The sequence below is a fragment of the Lagopus leucura genome, unplaced genomic scaffold (genome assembly GCF_019238085.1).
Source record: "Lagopus leucura isolate 7727_CA_CO unplaced genomic scaffold, USGS_WTPT01 Super-Scaffold_73, whole genome shotgun sequence".
Classification (NCBI taxonomy): Eukaryota; Metazoa; Chordata; class Aves; order Galliformes; family Phasianidae; genus Lagopus; species Lagopus leucura.
This window is the reverse complement of record NW_024962252.1, coordinates 83939639-83959001: the sequence shown is the minus strand read 5'-3', so window position 1 is coordinate 83959001 and position 19363 is coordinate 83939639. Positions and strand designations below refer to the sequence as shown.

The following is a 19363-nucleotide window of genomic DNA, read 5'->3' as shown; positions in this document are numbered from 1 at the left end:
TGGAGTTAAAAAGGTAACACAGGGTGAATTTCTCTGAAGTGATGAACTACCTTAAAGCTGAAGCAATCAAATAGATAGCTCTCATATCTAAAAATTACTGTGGCATCTTTATTTATCAACAGTTTTGCAAAAATGTATTATGCTCAATCCCCTCTATAAATGACTAAAGCACTCTGAATACATTTGATGAGATTAAATCTTAATGGGGAGACTCACCCACTGAGGTGTCTCCTTCTCACTTTTCAGAATGAATTTCTCATTTCCATGTAGAACAAGAAACTTTTCAAACCTTGAAAATCACAAATTCCAAAAAGTAGCAACACTACAGCCAATACTTAAACTCATAACCTACTGCAGTGGAACTGAAAGAGCTTTCACTCTTGCGTAGCTCTAGAACTTTTCCACAGTGGCAAACAGCTAAAATCTTATAGAAGTGAAATTTGTGAATCCTAGTTCAGAAAGTGCTCAGACATGTTTACATAAACCTACATCCTATAGAGTTTTCCTGAACACTTGGAGAGGACAAGAAAATAATAAAACAAAATTCAGTAATAAAAAGCCTATCACTGAATATCTGATTCAAACACTATAATCAAATACTATCTGATAAAATACTACTTGATTCAAACACATTCAAATGAACTGAAGAGAGAGTGTGGTAACTGAAAACTCCTGTAAAAACTCACTTGTGCACTTTGAATTTACGATCTGGTCTTGACAAAATGCTGAACTTCTTGGAGTCTTTAGAAATTAATGAGCTTTGAAGATATTCTAATTTTGCAGTTGAATTGCATGCTAGAAAACACAGCAGTCTAATTCCAGTTTTGAGATCACATATGTTCTTTGATAAACATCACACAAATACGTTACTATGTAAAATGCTGCTTAACACAGGACATTGACAAAGAAAATTAAGTAGATATAGAAAAAGTGATTTAAGAATAAGGTATATATGGAGCTGATAGAACTTTCATTATTCAACAGTAAAGTTATATCACCCACAGAGGACTCAAAATATTTTAAAATAGCATCTTATATTTAAACAGCCTACCTAATTCCACTGTCCCTCTGAAAAGATGGATTTCAAAAAGGATGTAGATTAATAGAGAAAATGATGAAGAACAATGATGAAACGGGTATATCTGTAGTTGAAAGAAAAAAAAATAGACTTAACTTTTTTTTTATTTTAACTTTTCTTAATTTTTCTCTTTTTTAGAGCTAGCTTCACTTGCAAACCCCTAATAAGTGTGTTTTGGAGTCTTTTACTTGATTTCTCTAGCTTTGTATCATAAATAATTTGCATTTAAATAAAAGCATGTTCAGAAATAGTTTCTAAGTGTCATTCAATTTTCCTAAGATAATACTGACTTCTTTTTCAAAAGCTTGCACAAAAAAACCCCCACCTTTGATTAATGTTGAAAGCTGTATTGCTTAAATATCAAGCAAAATCAATTAACAGTATCTGAGACATAGTATACATCACTTTACAAAAAGGTAATTTATGGGACATTCAGTCAACATACTGCTGTGCATTTGCTGTATTACATTTATTGATTACTTATCAAGTGTCTTACATTGCATAGTTTACAGAATGATTACACTATTTGTCCAGCTTTTGAGTAAGTTTTTCCAAACTTCTCGAAGAGAACAATCGATGGTAACACAGTTTGAAAGTCCTAAAGAAATAAGAGAGAGACAAAAAGGAATGTTAAATTTAGTTTTCATGTCTACACCTTTTACTTCTCACAGTACTTTAGAATACTAAATATTCTCTTCTACTTAAATTTCTTTACATAAATTAGAATATGAATTACAAAAAATGATGTGCATACAAAATGCACATTTTAATATAACATGTACGTTAGTTTGGAGAAGAAAACAATAATCTGTTGATACAGTTGTGAGAAAATATGTATCTAAAATATAGTTCTGTGTAACAATAGGTATTGCAAAGATTTCCAGGCTCACAAGACAGATTTTACTGTCGTTTATGACTCATGGTTTACAAAATTCTATTCTCCTCTGTGGGAAGCAGGTAAGATAAAGAGAGCAGGTTATTTTTTGCCATTTTTAAACTTTTTTTATCTTGTTTAAACTTCGAATATGGGTATAAAATCAGCTGCATGAGAGAGAATAAAAAAATGATGTGTATTATACAAATATGAGTGTTATCAAATTAACCAGTAAATTGACTATGGAATTGTGGCAAAGAATACAAGCAGGATGATTTTTGAGCACTTTTTTTTTCAAGAAAATTTTTCATTCTTGCACTGAATTTTTTAAAATGCAGATGTTTACAAATCCACATTGAATAAGAGAAGTGAAAGTGAACCTTGGAGTAAAATAAAAACACAACTGACAAAAAAGAAAGCCAAATAAACTAGGTATTCTAAACATTATTCTGATTGAGCTACTTACTAATTAACACCTGTAGCAAGACCACACATTTAGAATCATCAAAACATTTCTAAAAAAGGTATCTGAAATACTAAGAATATTATCAGCCATGGCAAATACTTGTTTGTTAAAATCTTTTTTCTTTTCAGGCAGTAACATGCCAAAGAGGAGTTATCAGCTTCCCAGGCTCTAATGGTTAACTTTGAAGAGAAAACTTTTCACTGCAAAAATGATGTTCGTGAAAAGCTTTTACAGAAATGCAATGAGTCTTCACAAACAGTCTGGGGACAAGCCAAAATGTACAGCTTCACAACACATTTTGCAATTTGAAAGGCTTGGTTTTCTCTCAAAAACAAAATAATAACATTTGTTTTCTGAAAGGTGATGTGAAGTAGAATAATAATTCCTTGGATAATTTATATTTACTTCACAGCCCACAGTTCAGTTGATTCTCCATAAGCAGGCAAAGCGACTATGACTTCTGGTAAGTTCTATGCTAACTTGGAGCACCTAAGTTTCACCTCCTGCACTTCATACTTCCACACCATGGCCACATCTTTTCTTACATCAGATAATTAAATTTATTTGGTATGATTCCTTCAACACTCTAGAGCATAAATCTTAAAGCAGAAAGGTAGATATGTACATTCAAAATGAAATACTTCCTCTGTGATATCATTTAATGAATTGCAACTCCCAGCTTCTTACCCGACAGAAACTGCCTATTAGCATATTTTCATATTTTCATATATTATAATTGAGAATGGCACAGAATTTCAATTTTCATTGTGTGTTTGGCATCACAAGTACCTTCATAATGCAGGAAAAAATTGTCCATTCAGACAATTCAGAGCAGACTAGACTATCCTTTCTTTTGAAAATGGGAAACATAGTCCTATTTACATTCAGGAGAGTTAAGCTCTGGCTTAACAATTTGGGAAGGAAAAAGAAAGCAGAGAAATTGGGGTGAGACAGGGAAACTGGTGTACACCCCCTACATCAGGATAAAATCAGGAATGGTGACTCTGAGCACTGAAGAAGTCTTCAATTGCTGGAGCAGACGGCTTTTGCTATTAGGATGCCTGGCCAAACAAAAACAATTGGCTGCCAAAATTAGCTCCTTGGGACGATTTAGGAGCCTTTGAAGTGAACAGTTTTTTGAGCTGGAACTAAGCCCAGGTCCAGCTTCAAACTCAAATCAAGATGACAAAGAGGAAATTTTCTGTGCCACACGCCCCCTCAGTGTAAGATTACTTTGGGTTGGCAGCTGCACTGTTTATCTTGTTATTTAAAGCTATCTCACTAGATACTCACAACTGAGCATTTAAACAACTGGCTCTGATTATGACGACAGCAATTATGGATTTTTGGGAAACATCACACAGTCTGACAGATAATGGAATTATTACTGGCCTTACAATATGACTGATTTAAGAAGTTCATAATGAATGCTAGATGAGTATTGCACAAAATGCACATAAAATATGAATATATTTTGAGGAAAACACACACAGTCATTTCTATATTTAAAGAGACAACTTTTAATCAGTTTTTAACAGTGTAAAAAAGGCTTGAAAATATCGTTTAGCCTTGCAAGATCTACTTCTTCGCACTGACTTGAGCCTATCCTACTATATCATTGTAGTTGATTCCCACAGGGTACTGAATTTACACAGTTACGTAAAAAACAATTTTGAATTATTTCTATTGCTTTGCAAGAACAAAAGTTGGGAATGCAGAAAAACACACTCTCCCAGTATTATTTTTATCCTGTCATTGATGGTAGCAGGAATAAATTAGCTTATGAATGCAAACTCCCATGTACTGGTGAAACAGAGTTTTGCTGCTTCAAGATCTTAGAAGACAGATCTGAGTTTTCTTCATTTATTACTTTTTTTCAACAATGCATTTTTACAGTGCAATATAATTCCTGGAATCGGAGATCTGTAATTTGCAAGACATGAGATCTATTTTTAAATTCCCAAGCCAAGTTAATGTAACACCTCCTTTTTAAACTTGTCAAGCTTCGACTTCTTTCACGCCAGTAAATTTTAAGTGACTCAATCCAAACGGTGGAGCTTAACAAGACCTATGAATTCTTTCAATATATTTGACTACTTAACTGTCCTGCGCACTCATCAGTTCCAAACAATTAAGATAAAAAGGTGACATAAAGCCACCAAATAAAGATTTGTGTCAATTAGCACACTCTGATGCCATAGATTAGATCTGCCAAATCCTCACATAGTTCATCTTTGGAAAATTATTATTACTTTAGTAGATTCTAAAGGAAATTCACATCTGTGTACACAGGCATACATAAATATAAAGACAGCTTAAAAACAATGGGCAAACAAGCAAAAGCTTGCAGAGCTACAAGTGGATGTATGTATATCAGCTTAAAGGCCTTCAAAAATGTGTTGCCTCATATTTCTAGTGCTAAATTTGTACTAACAATGTATTTTTCCAAACAATCTTGAGTGCACTGTACAATTTCCTATAAAATAAAAATGCACTTTGGAAAGAGCTAGGAAATACATTCAAGCTGGGAAATTTAATGAAGTGGAAAGTCAATCACTTCAGTCCAAAATAGGCAAACAGCAGCAGCATGTCCACTCACAGATTTAAAGGCCAGAAAGTACCATTGCAACAATTTATTCTTAGCTCCTGGATATACATTTCAGGTTACTTCCTACAGCAAATCTATCAAGTCCATAACAATTAAGAAGCTAATAAGCATATGATCAGCTTGGAACAATTCACTTACTTACACTGAACTTTGATTTCTGCTTAACAGCATTCCATAGTCTTTCTCTGCAAAGACAGCAATTCATTTTGTTGTCTATTTTGCCATTTTGGGCCTCTCACTACAAGAAAGATATTGAGTTACTTGAGCACTTGCAGAGAAGAAAAACACTTTCCAGTGAAGGTACTGGAAACCTAGGCTTATGAGGAGAGGATGAAGGAACTGTGGTTGTTTAGCTTGGAGAAGAGGAGGTTCAAGGGATACCACATAGCTTTCTACATCTACTTGAAAAGAGGTGATAGAACGTGAGGCAACAGCCTTAAGTTGCAACAGGGAAGGATTAGATCAGATATTTCTAAACAGAAAGGATGGTTATGCATTGGAATGGGCTGTCCAGGGAAGTGGTAGAGTTCACATCCCTTAAAAATAGGGATATGTTGATGTAGTGTTTAGGGATGTCATTTAATGGTGGACTTCACAGAGTTAGGTGATCGGGGGACTAGATGATCTTGAAGATTTTTCCCAATGCAGATGAGTCCATGATTACATAAAAAGAGATTTTGCTACATAAATAAAGTTGTTGAATACAGTTGTATGAATGGAGATTTTCTTTCTGCGTGAGCAAAAGTAGTGTGCAAAACTATTCCAAAGATAAATCAAATATCCTCCCTAATAATCACGTACCCTCTTCCTACAGCGCTGATTCAGAGCTCCAAGTCCTCTTTTGAGCAAGTTTAAAAATGTGGAAGACACAGTATGATTGCATGATGTCAACAAGATTCCATGTGCTATGCAATTTTGAACCAATCAGTGCAAGGTTTGGATGTTAAAATCTTTTTCTTTTTTGTGCTAGAATACCTGTTGCTCTTATTGAGAGCTATGGCTGCAGAAAACGTCAGTTAGGAGTCAATGGCAGAAGGAATAACTGAAAAGTTGCTAGAATACTAGTTCTGTGTTCATGTGTACTTTGCTACTGATTAATAAAAACAGAGAACAAATGTCACTTCTCTTTTGATTGAAATCAGTACCTACAGAAAAATAGCATGATTTTAGAGAATGCAGTGAGAAATTCTGTATAAAAATCCATGCCATAGTTCCTCAGTACATGGTAAGCACACCGTGCGATCTTTCTTTTTCCACAAAGGTGAGATACATGTGCCTCATTTGAAAATCAGTCAGCACTGCCAAGAGCGACTATACAGCCATAGTCCACAACCCCTGTCTGTTTAAAAAACTGTGGTCATATTTAAGTATTCCCTATGATCTTAATGCTTGTAATAGTAAAATTAGAGTTTTAAATTGAACAGTCATTGTAAACCTCCTGACCTATTAATCGCCACAGAGGTCTCTAACAAGAAAGAAAACCAGAAATGGCAAGTTGTTATTCAAGTGAAACGTTGATCCAGATAACTTTTATTCTTAGCAAATTTATCAATACTGGTTAACAATACTTCCAACTAGTATGGGGCCTTCTGACATGACAAAATGAGTGTAACAACCCATTCTGTCAATACAACAGAAATGTCATTTCAAGTGCTCAAAACCCACTAAGCTAACCTAAAAAAGATTGATTTATCTGCTCAAGTGTTTCTTTGGGGCAAACTTTTCTCACAACTGAAACCAATTAGTGGGCCTGGCACTTGTAGTGCAGAATGTAGGTCAGCATCAAGTAATAAAAAAGTATTGACTTTTCTCTGTCTGTAAGCAGCATGAAAGGGGTGCCATGGCCTTGTCGTATATGAAAAGAGCTCCATTAATTTCACTTATTTCAACCAGGGCTGTCAAATACTAATGCTTCTATTGCACTTTTCACACAAAGTACATTGACACCAATCCTGGCCTCAGTGAAACAAGTTTACAATATTTCAGACAGTGAAAGGTGTACTATAATTTTTAATTCCCTGTTGTACATTTAGTCTCTTTAAGCAGCATTGGTTAGAAGACCTATGGAGAGATATGAGCCAGGACATTAATAATGGCCACACTTCTTCCCATGGGCCACAAAGCCTATTTCTTGGGCATAGTTTTAGCAGCTAATTAGCCATAAAGTTCAGGACGCAGTTGTTTGGCAGAACTCTGGTGATGTTTGTTTTGATTGTTTTTTGTGGCTTGTGGGCAGTGGGCACAGACTAACAATTCTGCTTTCCAAAAGTGAGGAATAGGTCTTCTGTGACTTAAGGCTATAAAATTGAAAAGTTAATGTGTTAACCAATTGGGTCAACTAGACCCATCAAATAACAGATAATAACAAAAGCCTGTATCATGCCGTAGGGACTGGAGCTCATTGTCAGTGCAGAGGTATTGACTTAAAGGGAAAAGCCTGCCTAATCAGAGTTCCTCACACTAAAGTAGACAAGTGACCACTGCTATGTAAAAAGGGGTAAAATTATGCCCTGACCTATTCAGCTTGTCAGCACAGTGCAGAGGGGAAAAGCCATCATCTTCCCCTTGGACTGCCTACTGTTATAACCTATCCTAAACCTTTTTGTGTAAGTGCAATGAGAAAAGCTGCTTCCATGAAAACTTTATGTGCTTCCCCATACTGTGGATCAACACAGTGCTTTACAAACTGACCTAAGATGTTACGAATTCATTTCTCTCTAGTCTCTGCAATGTTCCTCCTAAACTGCCTGTTCTTTTTCTCCCTCCAAATGGAGTTTATGGTTCTTCTTGATAAACTTGAGGGCCCTGAGTGTGATGTCTAACTCATTCCCTAATTGCCTCCTGCAAATGCAAATGACATTAACAACAATAAAACTCTTTGATTTAAAAAGACTGGGTGACTAAGGAATGCAATTTTATACTTCCTTTAATGACTTTGTAAGAGCAAACCTTACCCTTTGAATCAACTTGCCATTAGATCTTAAAATAAAATGATATTGTATAGACATCATAAAAGGCAATTTAAAACCTTCTGGGTTATACTTACATCAGGGAAATTTTTTACTTGTTAGTTTAAATCTGTTATTGACATTATGATAATATGTTGTAAAAACAAATCAGGAAATTATGCTCACAGTAGGAAATCTAACAACACCATTTTAATATCCTATCTTCCAAACGGAAACAGAAAACATTAATTGCCATTTAATTTATGTAAGAAACATTTCATTATCATTACAGTTAAATTTTCATGGAGCTTTAAAACTACCACTGGCTCTTACACATTTCATCTTTTGGAATTATAACTGATAAAGTCAAATTCAAATAGGGCTTGACAAAATGAAATGTTATGGTTCGCGAATTTGAAAAAAACAGAGCTCTGACAATCACATATATTTTTGATACTTCCTGTATGATGACTCCGGTATGAACAACAGAGCAGTCTATGTTCCTCTCTGACAGTCTAATATGGAAATTATAACTCTATTATTCACCTGCTCTAATATTCTGAGAAGTGCTCTACTGTGTTCACCTGTGTTTGCTTTCTTAGAAGCTAAGCTGCGCTAACTGATTTGGTTTGGAGATAACTGTCCAAAACAAACAAAGCTCTAAAACTTCTCTGCAGGAAAGGAGTTCTAGCCTCTTTCTGCCCCTGTGTGGTTGGAAGCACCTCAGACAAAAGAACAAAAGCAGACCCCATTACTCACTTCTACAGCTGCTCAAATTAAGGCACAGTGTGATAGAAAGTAGCAATCCTTTTGAGAATGCAGTAGTCTGAGCCACTCTACAGGAAATTACAAGTATTCTGACTGAACAAGATATTTTTTCAATATCACAGAATTGGAAAAAGGCTTGGGTTGGAAGTGACCTCAAAGATCTTTTAGTTCCAACCACACAGCTATAGGTAGGGTTGCTAACCACAGAACTACGTACTAGATCGAGCTACACGGGATCCCATCCAACTTGGCCCTGAACATACCCTTGGATGGGGCATCCACAACTTCTCTGGGCACCCTGTTCCAGGGCCCCATCACCCTCTCAGGGAAAAATTCACCTTTGACATCTAATCTAAATCTCCCCTCCTTTAGTTCAATATTTGCATTTATTAAACATTACAACTGTCTCATACCCTACAATGCTTTCTCACAAGAAAAGGCAAATGATCTCATATTTGACAGAAGTTATGTTCAAGAAAGAATAAAGAAAAAAGAGGGAAGAATTTTGTCTAGTGAATAATTTTTCTTGTAAGCTTGCCTGTATAAAATTAACCTGCAATCTGAAAATAGCCTGTCCTTTATGTCATGTGCAATACAACCAGCAATGAAGATTTGTGGTCTGAATTTGCATTTGTTAAATATATTTAGTATCCTGCAGTCACTGTGGTTGCCCAAGGGGAAGGAATTCCCAGCTGTAGCCTCTAAATTCATTCAGCCCATTTACTGATGATCTGCAAGCCAGATACTGTTTGGCTCTTCCTCCCAAACATGCACTAGCTTTGCTTTAAAAAGAGCATCCTCCTTTATAATATATATGCAGATAATTAATTTATTTATGTGCATAAAGCTAATCGAATGGGAAGGAATAGATCACCACTATGTAGACACATTAGGTGCTTTTAGACATATTCAGAGCCAGCATCAATATTACAAGTACAGTTTGCCACACAAAGTTATACTGCATGCAGTACTTTGTCAATGTTAAGGAACAGCATCAACCAAACTCTGCTTTGCCTAATGTCTGTACTTGAACCAAAACTGCCAAAGATAATATTCTATTTTTATGACCTAATGTATTTTTTTTTTTTTTTGTATCAAGTAAATTAAATTAAGAAAGCAATGTGAATTTCTCCAGTAACTATTTCATAGTTGGATACCCTTGAACTTTACTGAATCTGGGCTTAAAAACAAATGTGCACTCAAAATAGTTTAATTTTTACTCAGAATCCCAAGAGGTGTTTATTATTTTCATGTAAATCCCTACAACTTGCAGAGTGTTTAAATGTATATAGGTATATTTTTAGGACTAGAGTAAATGTTAATTTAAGATACATAAATAATATTTTGTGGAATATAAAAAGCAGTAATGAGCAATGCATAAACCTTTTATGAAGTTACTAAATCTGAGGTGGAACTATGCCTAACTACATTCCAATGTAGAAAAAATGTACAGGGTCTTAAAAGTGATGAAAAGTAAAGGATCCATTTTTATCACATTGTTTGTATTTTTAAATAGGCTCCTTGTCCAGTCCATCACATACACCATCACATACCAACAGGATGTGCATTAGGAAATAATGCATTTAGAATAGGTATCTTGACTTATGCCATTTATATGCTGCTTCTTTCATTGTCTAATCTGTTAAACCATAACATTCTCTTTCCAATAGAAAATAAGCCATTGCCAAGTGCTGACTGGACTATAGCCAGAAAATGTTTAACCTGCCAAGATCAAGTTGCATCTATCTCTAACTTGCCGAAATCATGCTTATAGGAGTTATCGAGGAAAAAATCTAAACTGAAATTCTCATCTGAAAACATTTTCTTCTTATTAGTTTCAGTTGTACCTTTCTGAACAAAAGTTGTAGTCATTTAACATCAATCAAAAATACATTTTGATTCTATCACACTTGGCATATGCAGCAAAAATAATAGTCAGCAAGACTGCATCCACTTTGATGTTGTTCTGGATAATACTTTCCAATCCTTATTACCTTTTGTGCTGAAATGATTAAACCTGTAGATGAAAGGAGAGTGGTAGATGCTGTCTGTGTCAAGTTTACCAAGGCTTTCAACACCACATTCTAGAGAATCCTTTTATCCAAGTTGGTAAATTATAGTCAAGAAGTACAAACTAACAGATGTAGTAACTGTCTGGAGTATCAGCCACAAATGGTAGCAATTAATGCCTGGTAGTCTAACTAGAATCTGGCTACAATTGTATTTCCTCAGGCACTGTCTTGAGACCTATCTTGTTTAATATCTTCATAAGTGACTTGGAGGTGCAGCTGGAACGTGCGCTCATCAAGTTCACAGACAGCAACAGACTAACGGGTGCAATCGATACACTTGAGGGTAATTATTCAGAGTGATGCAGACAGGCTAGAGGAATGGTCTGTCAAATAAAATTCAGTATGGACAAATGCACCTGGCACAGACTAACCTGAGGAACAATGTTGACAGTTTGGGAAGCAGAAGAGAATCATGGAAGCTGGGTAGACCATTCACTAAATATGAGCTAGGAATGTGCCATGCACTATTGAAAGGTAAAAACTGCTTATATCCCAGGAATATAGCCAAAGAAGTAATATTCCACATTATTTCATGCTTGTTGGACATATGGAATAGAATATCTACTTTCTGGCTCTCCAATGCAAGACCAGTGTTAATAAGCTTAAAGTTCAGAAACGATTCACCACACTAATGGTATCATTTTAATGTGATGAGTTATGAATTTTATTGCTTTCAGTTGGCATTCAGAACTCGTTGGGAATAAGAAGTTAATATTCCTCCATCAGTCACAGAATAAGTTTTTGTGTAGTCTTCGTACAGAAGCACACAAGCCAGTAAACAAGAAGAAATGTACATTATAACTGTGAAATACTAAAAATTAACTCAAAGACTTAGAAAAAGCCTGATTTTACATTAGTTATAAGAAAAAGTCTGCTTTTAAAACTTTATAATGAACTTGCAAAAAAGAGAAACCTTAGATTTTAGACTTTCCTTACACTAGTGCTGTAAATTCTATAATCTCCAATATAGTTTGTGAGTTGTTCCAATATCATCAAGATATTTCTGAGCCACATCAGTATCACATTTTTTTCAGGTTTTTCAGACTCACCAAATTCACATCCAGATGCAATTTTTTTAGATTATCAGCACCCACCTTGGTACTGATGATTACAAGTAGCAAATAAAAGATTAACTTATTGTTATATCACGTCCAGAATCAGTATTTTTATATGGTATGACAGTCCAGCCAAGTATGCAGTACATTTCCTTGCATCTCACTCTCCATAAATTGAGAGGATAAATTGACATAAATTGAGAGGATATCACGTATTATTAAAACAAGTGCTTAAAGCAACATTTCTCTACAGTAACACAGAAGGACAGACTGTCACTAGATCACAGATTGCTACTCAAGTGGCATTTCTTGAGACAACCTCCTCATTTGTACTTCTAATTAAATTTATCTTCAGCTCCTAATCTTCTGACTTCTCTAATTATGAAAAAAATGTTGGCATCCACTGGGACCAAAGATAATTATTTCAGTTTCTGGAAAATATATTTGCAAAACTTCCATTTCTTAGGGATTTAGGACAAATTATTTAAGTACAGGCAAAATCTTGATAAAGTGATAAGTGACAGAGAAAAGCAAATGTTTTTCACACAATTCTTACAAGAATTTTGTCTAACTCTTGTGTCTTGCTAATTGTGAGAAAGATGCTACTGGAGGCTAAGTTCAAAACTGGTTTTCATGTTTCTGATATTCTCTATAGTATAGTATAGTAGTGTTTCCTGGGTTGCAGTACTGTCTTTTTGCTGAATACTTATATTAGCTTTCTATGTTCCACAAGGAAAAACAGTTTTACAGAGATTTTAACCAACTTTGTTTTTAAGGAAAAAACATATTTTAAAAATGCATTATCTAATAAAGTTACATTTCAGATGCTATGTACAACTTAGAAGATTACTGATTGATTATAACCACCTAGTGTGAATAAGAATGCAGTTTTATTTTTTACATTGCTTTCTTATAGACTTTGTATATAATTTTTTAAGAAAACACTTTTTTAGCTTAAACAGAAGAAATAACTGCAAACAATCTTGTCTACCATCTCTATCAAGAAAAGCACATACTGTACTAATTCTCACTTTGGTGCCATTGAAATTACTTTTACAAAAGCAAAGTCCACTCTACTGCAAACCACTGCCTTCCCAGCTTATTTTCTCATGACTCTTCACAGAGCATAATTTAACCTGATCAAAAGCTACATGTGCATAGGATGTGCTAAATACTGTGCTATTTTTCACACTTTTTTTTTTTTTATATATATTTTGAAAGCTAATAGAAATATATTCTTACATTATAGAGAAAAGTAATGAAGTATGTACCAGTACTTCAGGGATAAAGGAGTGCACAGGACTTTATGGGCCTAATTCTGACTATATGTTTCCTTGCAAAGACTCTTTGCTTCTGGATGTCAGAATGCTTGAGCAGGTGATGTCTTCATGACTGGTGGAGGTTTGATGACGTCCAGAGCTAAATGAAAGATGTGTTCCCTGTCATGTTCCATGCAGGGGGACATTTTTTGGAAGACATATAAAAGAACTTGACTTGAAGAGAATTTATGTCATGTCAGAAAGAAGAGTACAGATGAGTACAGATGTCAAAGAGGAATACTCACAGTGAGGAAGAAGTCCTCCCTATCCTCACAGTCTCATTCCAAAAGTGAAAGCATACAAGTAGGCAAAGGGAGCCTACAGTAAAATAAACACTTTATTCTTCCAACAAATTACTTTCCTTTGGCACACTGAGAGAAACTCATATTTTGTAAATATAAACTACCTGCAGAAGAGACTGAAATAATGGAACAGGAATGAGGAGGACTTTCTCACTTTGTCTGCTTGTTATTTACATATAAAAACATATCTTTGTGTATCCTTTTTTACTTCATTTCTCAGTGTTGTTTACTGTTCCATTCCTGTTGTTTTATACAGCTCAAGGAGAAGCGCTGGCATCAGTGATTATTCACTTGTGCCACAGATTTGTTTTGGCATTGACACAAAGCTAGTTCTTGTCAAATTTCAGATGATTAAGAAATTTCAGGCAGAGGAACATCTGAAATTTATAGCCAATCATTATTTCATATTCAAGTGTTTAGAAAAATGAAATTGATGATATGTATTAGCACAAATTCAATAAATAGATTGCTCACAACACTTGAACTAAGATCATGCTGTCATGGTTCTGATATGAATACATGTTACACATAACAAATGTGACAAGTTGTACAAACATATTCTATGGTCATACAGAAGAGAAAGTTTATTTCATTTTTTTGCTGGCTAACTTCCAAAGTAAATTCTACACCCCACTGTTTGTGTTGAGGAAAGAATTTAGCCTTATACTTCAACACCTGTGCCTTTGATGCCCATGCAGAACTTTCAGTGTACAGCTGAATACTATTATATCTTATAAATGATAAAGAGAAACTCAATGTTTTATATGCTAATTTATTCATTGACAGTGTAGCAGCAATATAAGTTATACTGTAAAGTTTCCCATACTTTGAGGACTTTGGATTTGACCTGAAGTGCAAAAATACTTAAAATAGCAACACATTTTGGTCTTCCTGCCGCCAAAGGCTTGGGTATCTGCAAAAACTACAAATCATGCCAAACTCTTTGAGTGATATATGGAGGATCACAATCCACAAGGAAATAAGCTAAGACCAATTCATTCATTTCATTTAGGTCCTTCAGTAGGATTTGAACCATCCAGTTCCACAAACCATGTCTCATGAGATTGCAGTATACACCCAGCCCACTGTAATAATGATTCATATACATATATGTGTATATGCTTTATTGCTACCTTTAGCTGGATTAAAAGCAATACATCAATTTTTATATTTCTGCCTCTTTTATTAGCTTTCTAGCACTTGATCAGCTGATAGAGGCAATAATGAAATGTTTTTTTATAAACCAGAGTTTGTAAGTCCTGTCCTAAGAATGTAATATTTCAAAAAATCGCCTAAGCTTTGGGGAAAAAACCAATTACAGAAACAGCATTAAAAATGCCAAGCACTGAGCAGAAGCAATTCTGGATCAGTTTAAAAAAGTGATTGATGAAACTCTAATCTGAGCTGAAGGAACAGTTTCACGACAAGCTGTGACCATTCCACACACTTCATTAGCTGCCATAATTAGCCTGGTGTTTCAATTTGTTAGAACTGGTGGGGACAATTTTACTGAGAATGCAAACATCAAAAAACAGGGTGCCTCAGACTTCAGAAGGGACTGATGAGAAGCTTTTCTAGTCTCTGTTAACTAAAAGATTAATTACAGCTGATGGGAGGCTGTACTCTGATTGTCACTCTGTCTATGTGCATTACTTTTAGCATTAGAAGAAAGATATGGTTGACACTGCACTGCTCAATCAAGCAGCTTCGCATTAGTGTACAAAGTCTGTTAATATGCAGTTTTTCTATTGTTTCTCTTTTGTTTTCTCATATCCAACAAGTTATACTGTAAAAGAGCAGTGCATTCAATTCCTAATGATAAGTGTTTGTCACTTACACTGTCGTTCCTGCATAAAACTACAAGTGAAAGATCCTAACATATCAGAAAGCCGTGGGCTGGGAATATTGTTAGTTCCTATCATCACAGCCAAAATGTAAATTCGTACTCAGAGAGACTCATTATGGAAAACAAAAGCAGTACAGTTAGAAAACAGATACTGCGTTCATCACAGTCTTTATCTTGTCCCATGTACCATATCTACTATTATCCCTGTACATTAACTCATCAAAGCTTGTAAGGTTATTTAAATGAAAATGAAGATGGAAATGAAAAGGTTATTCTTGAATAATTACGTAACTCTCATTCTTGAATATTAACACACAGTAATACAACTGTTCATAAATAACTACTGATGTGGCTATGCATTTCAGTTTCTACATATATTTTATGCTGAGATCAACAGAGAAAAAAGTATAGGAGAGAATAGAGTTTATAATTTTGATCATGGTGAAAGATCCATTTAAGTTACATTTGTAAAGGGTATTTTGCAAGCAGTTTTTCACTGGCATGAAATGAATAAATATACAGAAATGCACCACATCACTGCTTGAAATGGAGCAAACAAGTTCAGAGTTTATTCATGATCTAAATTTTAAAGAAGCAGTAGCTGCCTATGTTAAACCACTAGGACAACAAGCAGCCTCTGTTACTTGTAGTTTCTCATTCACTCCAACACAAGTGCACAAAACTTGCACAATTTTTTCCTATTCAGGAAATGTTGATTCCAAAAACCTAGACTACATTTTACTGCGCTGAAGTCTATTGCTCTGAGAATAATCTACACTAGCTTTCTGTCATCAGAGCAACAAACATGTAGCCTTTCACACAGGTTGGACATATATCCAGCATAATCTTTTAGAATTCATTCAAAGCAGATATATCTGCTAATAGCATTATAAATTACAGCTATTCAATCGTAATGTATCAGTACAATAAAATATTTCTTTCAGCCCATGTTTTCAGATGTGACATTCAGATGTGAGATCCTAACTGCATATGTTGCAGGAAGCCACTAGAACATGCTTCTTAGACTGCGATTTGTAAATCCACCAGCAACATGCAATTAAAGATGAGATTCAAAGTGTCTGTTTTTCTGTGAAGATGAGTAACAACACTCTTCTCAGAGTATTCTTCCCAAAAGGAAATGATAGAATTCTTCTGCGTATCAATTATAGTCATCACTGGTTATCGCATGTAACCATAGTAAGCACTGAGAATTAGTCTTAATATCCCAGGCATTTTTTAATAGCAGCATGGGCTGTGTTAATCTTACAGAGTTGTGGAAGTCTTTATTACTACCATTTCAAGTATATTTAATCATCACAATCAAGCTAAAGTTGAGTAACCAAATAATAAGTAGCATGTTTTTGCAGATATGCTCCACCAAGGATTGCTACTGACTTCAAAATCTAGACTTTCACTTTAATATTGTGACAAATTGGTTTGGTTGAAATACATTGTTTGGTGGATGTATGAACAAATCTTAATTCCATGAATACTGAACAGTCCCTGCAAAGCCATCATCAAAAGGTAAGGCCAAACACGTCCCAGTTTAGTGAGAGGACTTCCAATTCCAGTAAAATCACATCAATTCCAGTCAGTTCTAAAACTAACATCAATTAAATATTTTGTAAACAAACACTAATGTTTCCAGATCAACTTGCAGGCAGGTTGTTTTTTTTTTGTTTTTGGACTAAAAACTTTGCCCCAAGTTGCTATAATGTCCTCTGAGTGTGCACTGACATAATTAGGCAAGATACTCCGTTAGTGAAGTTTTTTTTTTTTCCTCATTAAATGAGAGCTTTTAAAATGCTTAAGTAATGTATAGAATGGGAAGTTAAATATGTGTATCTATCTCCCTCAGAAAATATTGGTTAAAGTTAACTTACTAAAAAGCAAGATTTTCTTTCTATGCTACAAACATGCAAGTTGCATTATTAAATGAGGAAGGTAGGCAAAGCAAGACATTTATCATCCTACAGACAAATGACACTGAATTGCTAGTTAGACAGTATAATAAGTACCATCTAATTTTCTCTTTCGAATCAATTTATTCTTCAAAGCCTTGGATCATCATCAAGGGACTGCATTTTCCCGTTGAGAAATCACAGGACTAAAAATCAGGTTTTATAAAATATTTAACTAGTTGCCGACAAATAACTACTAGAATGGATTTGATTGGAAGAGTAGTGACAGTATCTTTTCTCATGCAAATAACCAACTGAATGGTTTGACTCATCCCAATCACTACTTTGTACTACTCCTTCAAAATCATATCCTGTAAGTCATCAGTAACATTTGCTAGAAAGCTTTTCCAGCTTTTCTTTCCAGCCTTCCAGCTACCCAGCCATTCCTTTCTATATTATATATATATATATAATATTTTCTATATTTTAATTTGCTTCACAATTTTAGCCTTCCTTCCACACTTAAGAGGTAGCTGATACTTAATAATCATTTGCATTACACAATGAGTAGTGTTTTTTAAGAGCAGCACAGTAGCGGTGACCTGAAGAATTTTTCTCAAAATGAGAAAAACCACCACACAGGAACTTTTACAATAGGAATTCCAAAAGGGATCTTTATAATAAGATGCATTCCTGTAAATATACATTGGACAAGGAATCTGGAAAAATTGTATGTTGAAAAGTTGAAATTCTGACTGTCTTTCCTACAAGATTGAACAGATGCATCTTATGAGATTTCATTCTACTCCTGTAAATCAGAGGTAATGACTGCTGTTCTCACTGTTGTTTTTTACATTTCCTGGCTTTTTGCATGTTTGCTTTTCTTTATAGTACTGTCTATCCAAGATCATAGCCAAATGCTGAGCTCCAAGGTGCTCAAAGTTCTGAACATTGATGCTGTTGCAGGAATCACCCTATGTGGAGTCAAGGAGTACCTCAAGCCAATTATGAAATGAGGATACAGAAGTGCTCTGACTCACAATGATTGTTCTGAGAACAGCAGACAGAATCCAAGAGATTAACTTTTCATGAATTCTACAGGATATATAGTAGTAGGATGCATTCGAAGGATCAGATTCTTGGATTTTGATTATTTAATTTGGTTTAGACATATGGTAAGAAGCAAAGTGCTGGAAAGTGGCCTTAACTTGGAACAAGATAATCATAGAATCATAAAATCATGGATTTATAGACCTCAAAGATCATCAGCCTCCAACTGCCCTGCTGCAGGCAGGGCCACCAACATCCATATCTAATACTATCCCGGGCTGCCCAGGGACTCTCTGATCATATCTGTGGACCTCCCCTGGACCCTCTCCAACAGCTCTCTGTCTTTCTTGTATTGGGGGCCCCAGACCTGGTCTCCAGATGCGACCTCACAAGAGCGGAATAGAGAGAGACAATCACCTCCCTGTCCCTGCTGGCCACCCCTCTTCTAATAGAGCCCAGGATACCGTTTGCTTTCCTAGCTGCAAGAGCACACAGGTGGCTCATGTAAAGTTTTTCATCCACCAGGATAACTCAAGCTAAGGGTTCAGGTTAAGCATCTGAATAGATCCATGAGGTTACAGTAGCAGTAATAATTACACAGGAGCCATGTCATTGGCCAGAGACTACTAGAGTGCAACACAGTTTTCCAACAAACCTTATCCCTGACATGGCTCATGTAGAAATCAGTAGTGTAAAACGCAAACTCTTACAGATCACCTAATAATTCCCCTACAATAGAGCCAATTCTAGCTGCCACATTATGTTGGCTTTACATTGCTTAGGGAAATATCCTACCTCATGTATATTAGAAACTTCTCTTACAAAGCATACTAGTAACTATGGTGTTTAAATTTTTTAAACATTTAATAAGCCTGTTCCACAAGGATACTATTCTGTGTTAGAAAATATGCTTGTGTACTTTCTTTTTTATTCTAATCAAAAAGAGAAAAATAACAAGCAAATTCCTTTCAAAATTGTTACAGTCTAAGGAAAAGTTTAAAAAACCACACATACATTATCTCAAGTATAATTGCTGCCAGATTAAGTCGAATTAAAGTGAAATTCAAATAAATTTC

At 35.1% G+C, this 19363-nt stretch overlaps 1 protein-coding gene across 1 annotated transcript in view; it reads right to left on the bottom strand.

Annotated features, from left to right (window-relative positions):
* Positions 1 to 1125: 1125 nt before the first annotated feature.
* The window catches only part of SPATA17 (spermatogenesis associated 17), a 90566-nt gene continuing 72328 nt past the window's right edge, over positions 1126 to 19363 (bottom strand). The window contains exons 10-11 of the mRNA XM_042894239.1: positions 1575 to 1676; positions 1126 to 1142 (exon numbers count right to left, since the gene is read on the bottom strand). Of these exons, the coding sequence (XP_042750173.1) occupies positions 1596 to 1676 (81 nt within the window). The 3' untranslated portion in view covers positions 1126 to 1142; positions 1575 to 1595. The remainder of the gene's footprint in view (positions 1143 to 1574; positions 1677 to 19363) is intronic.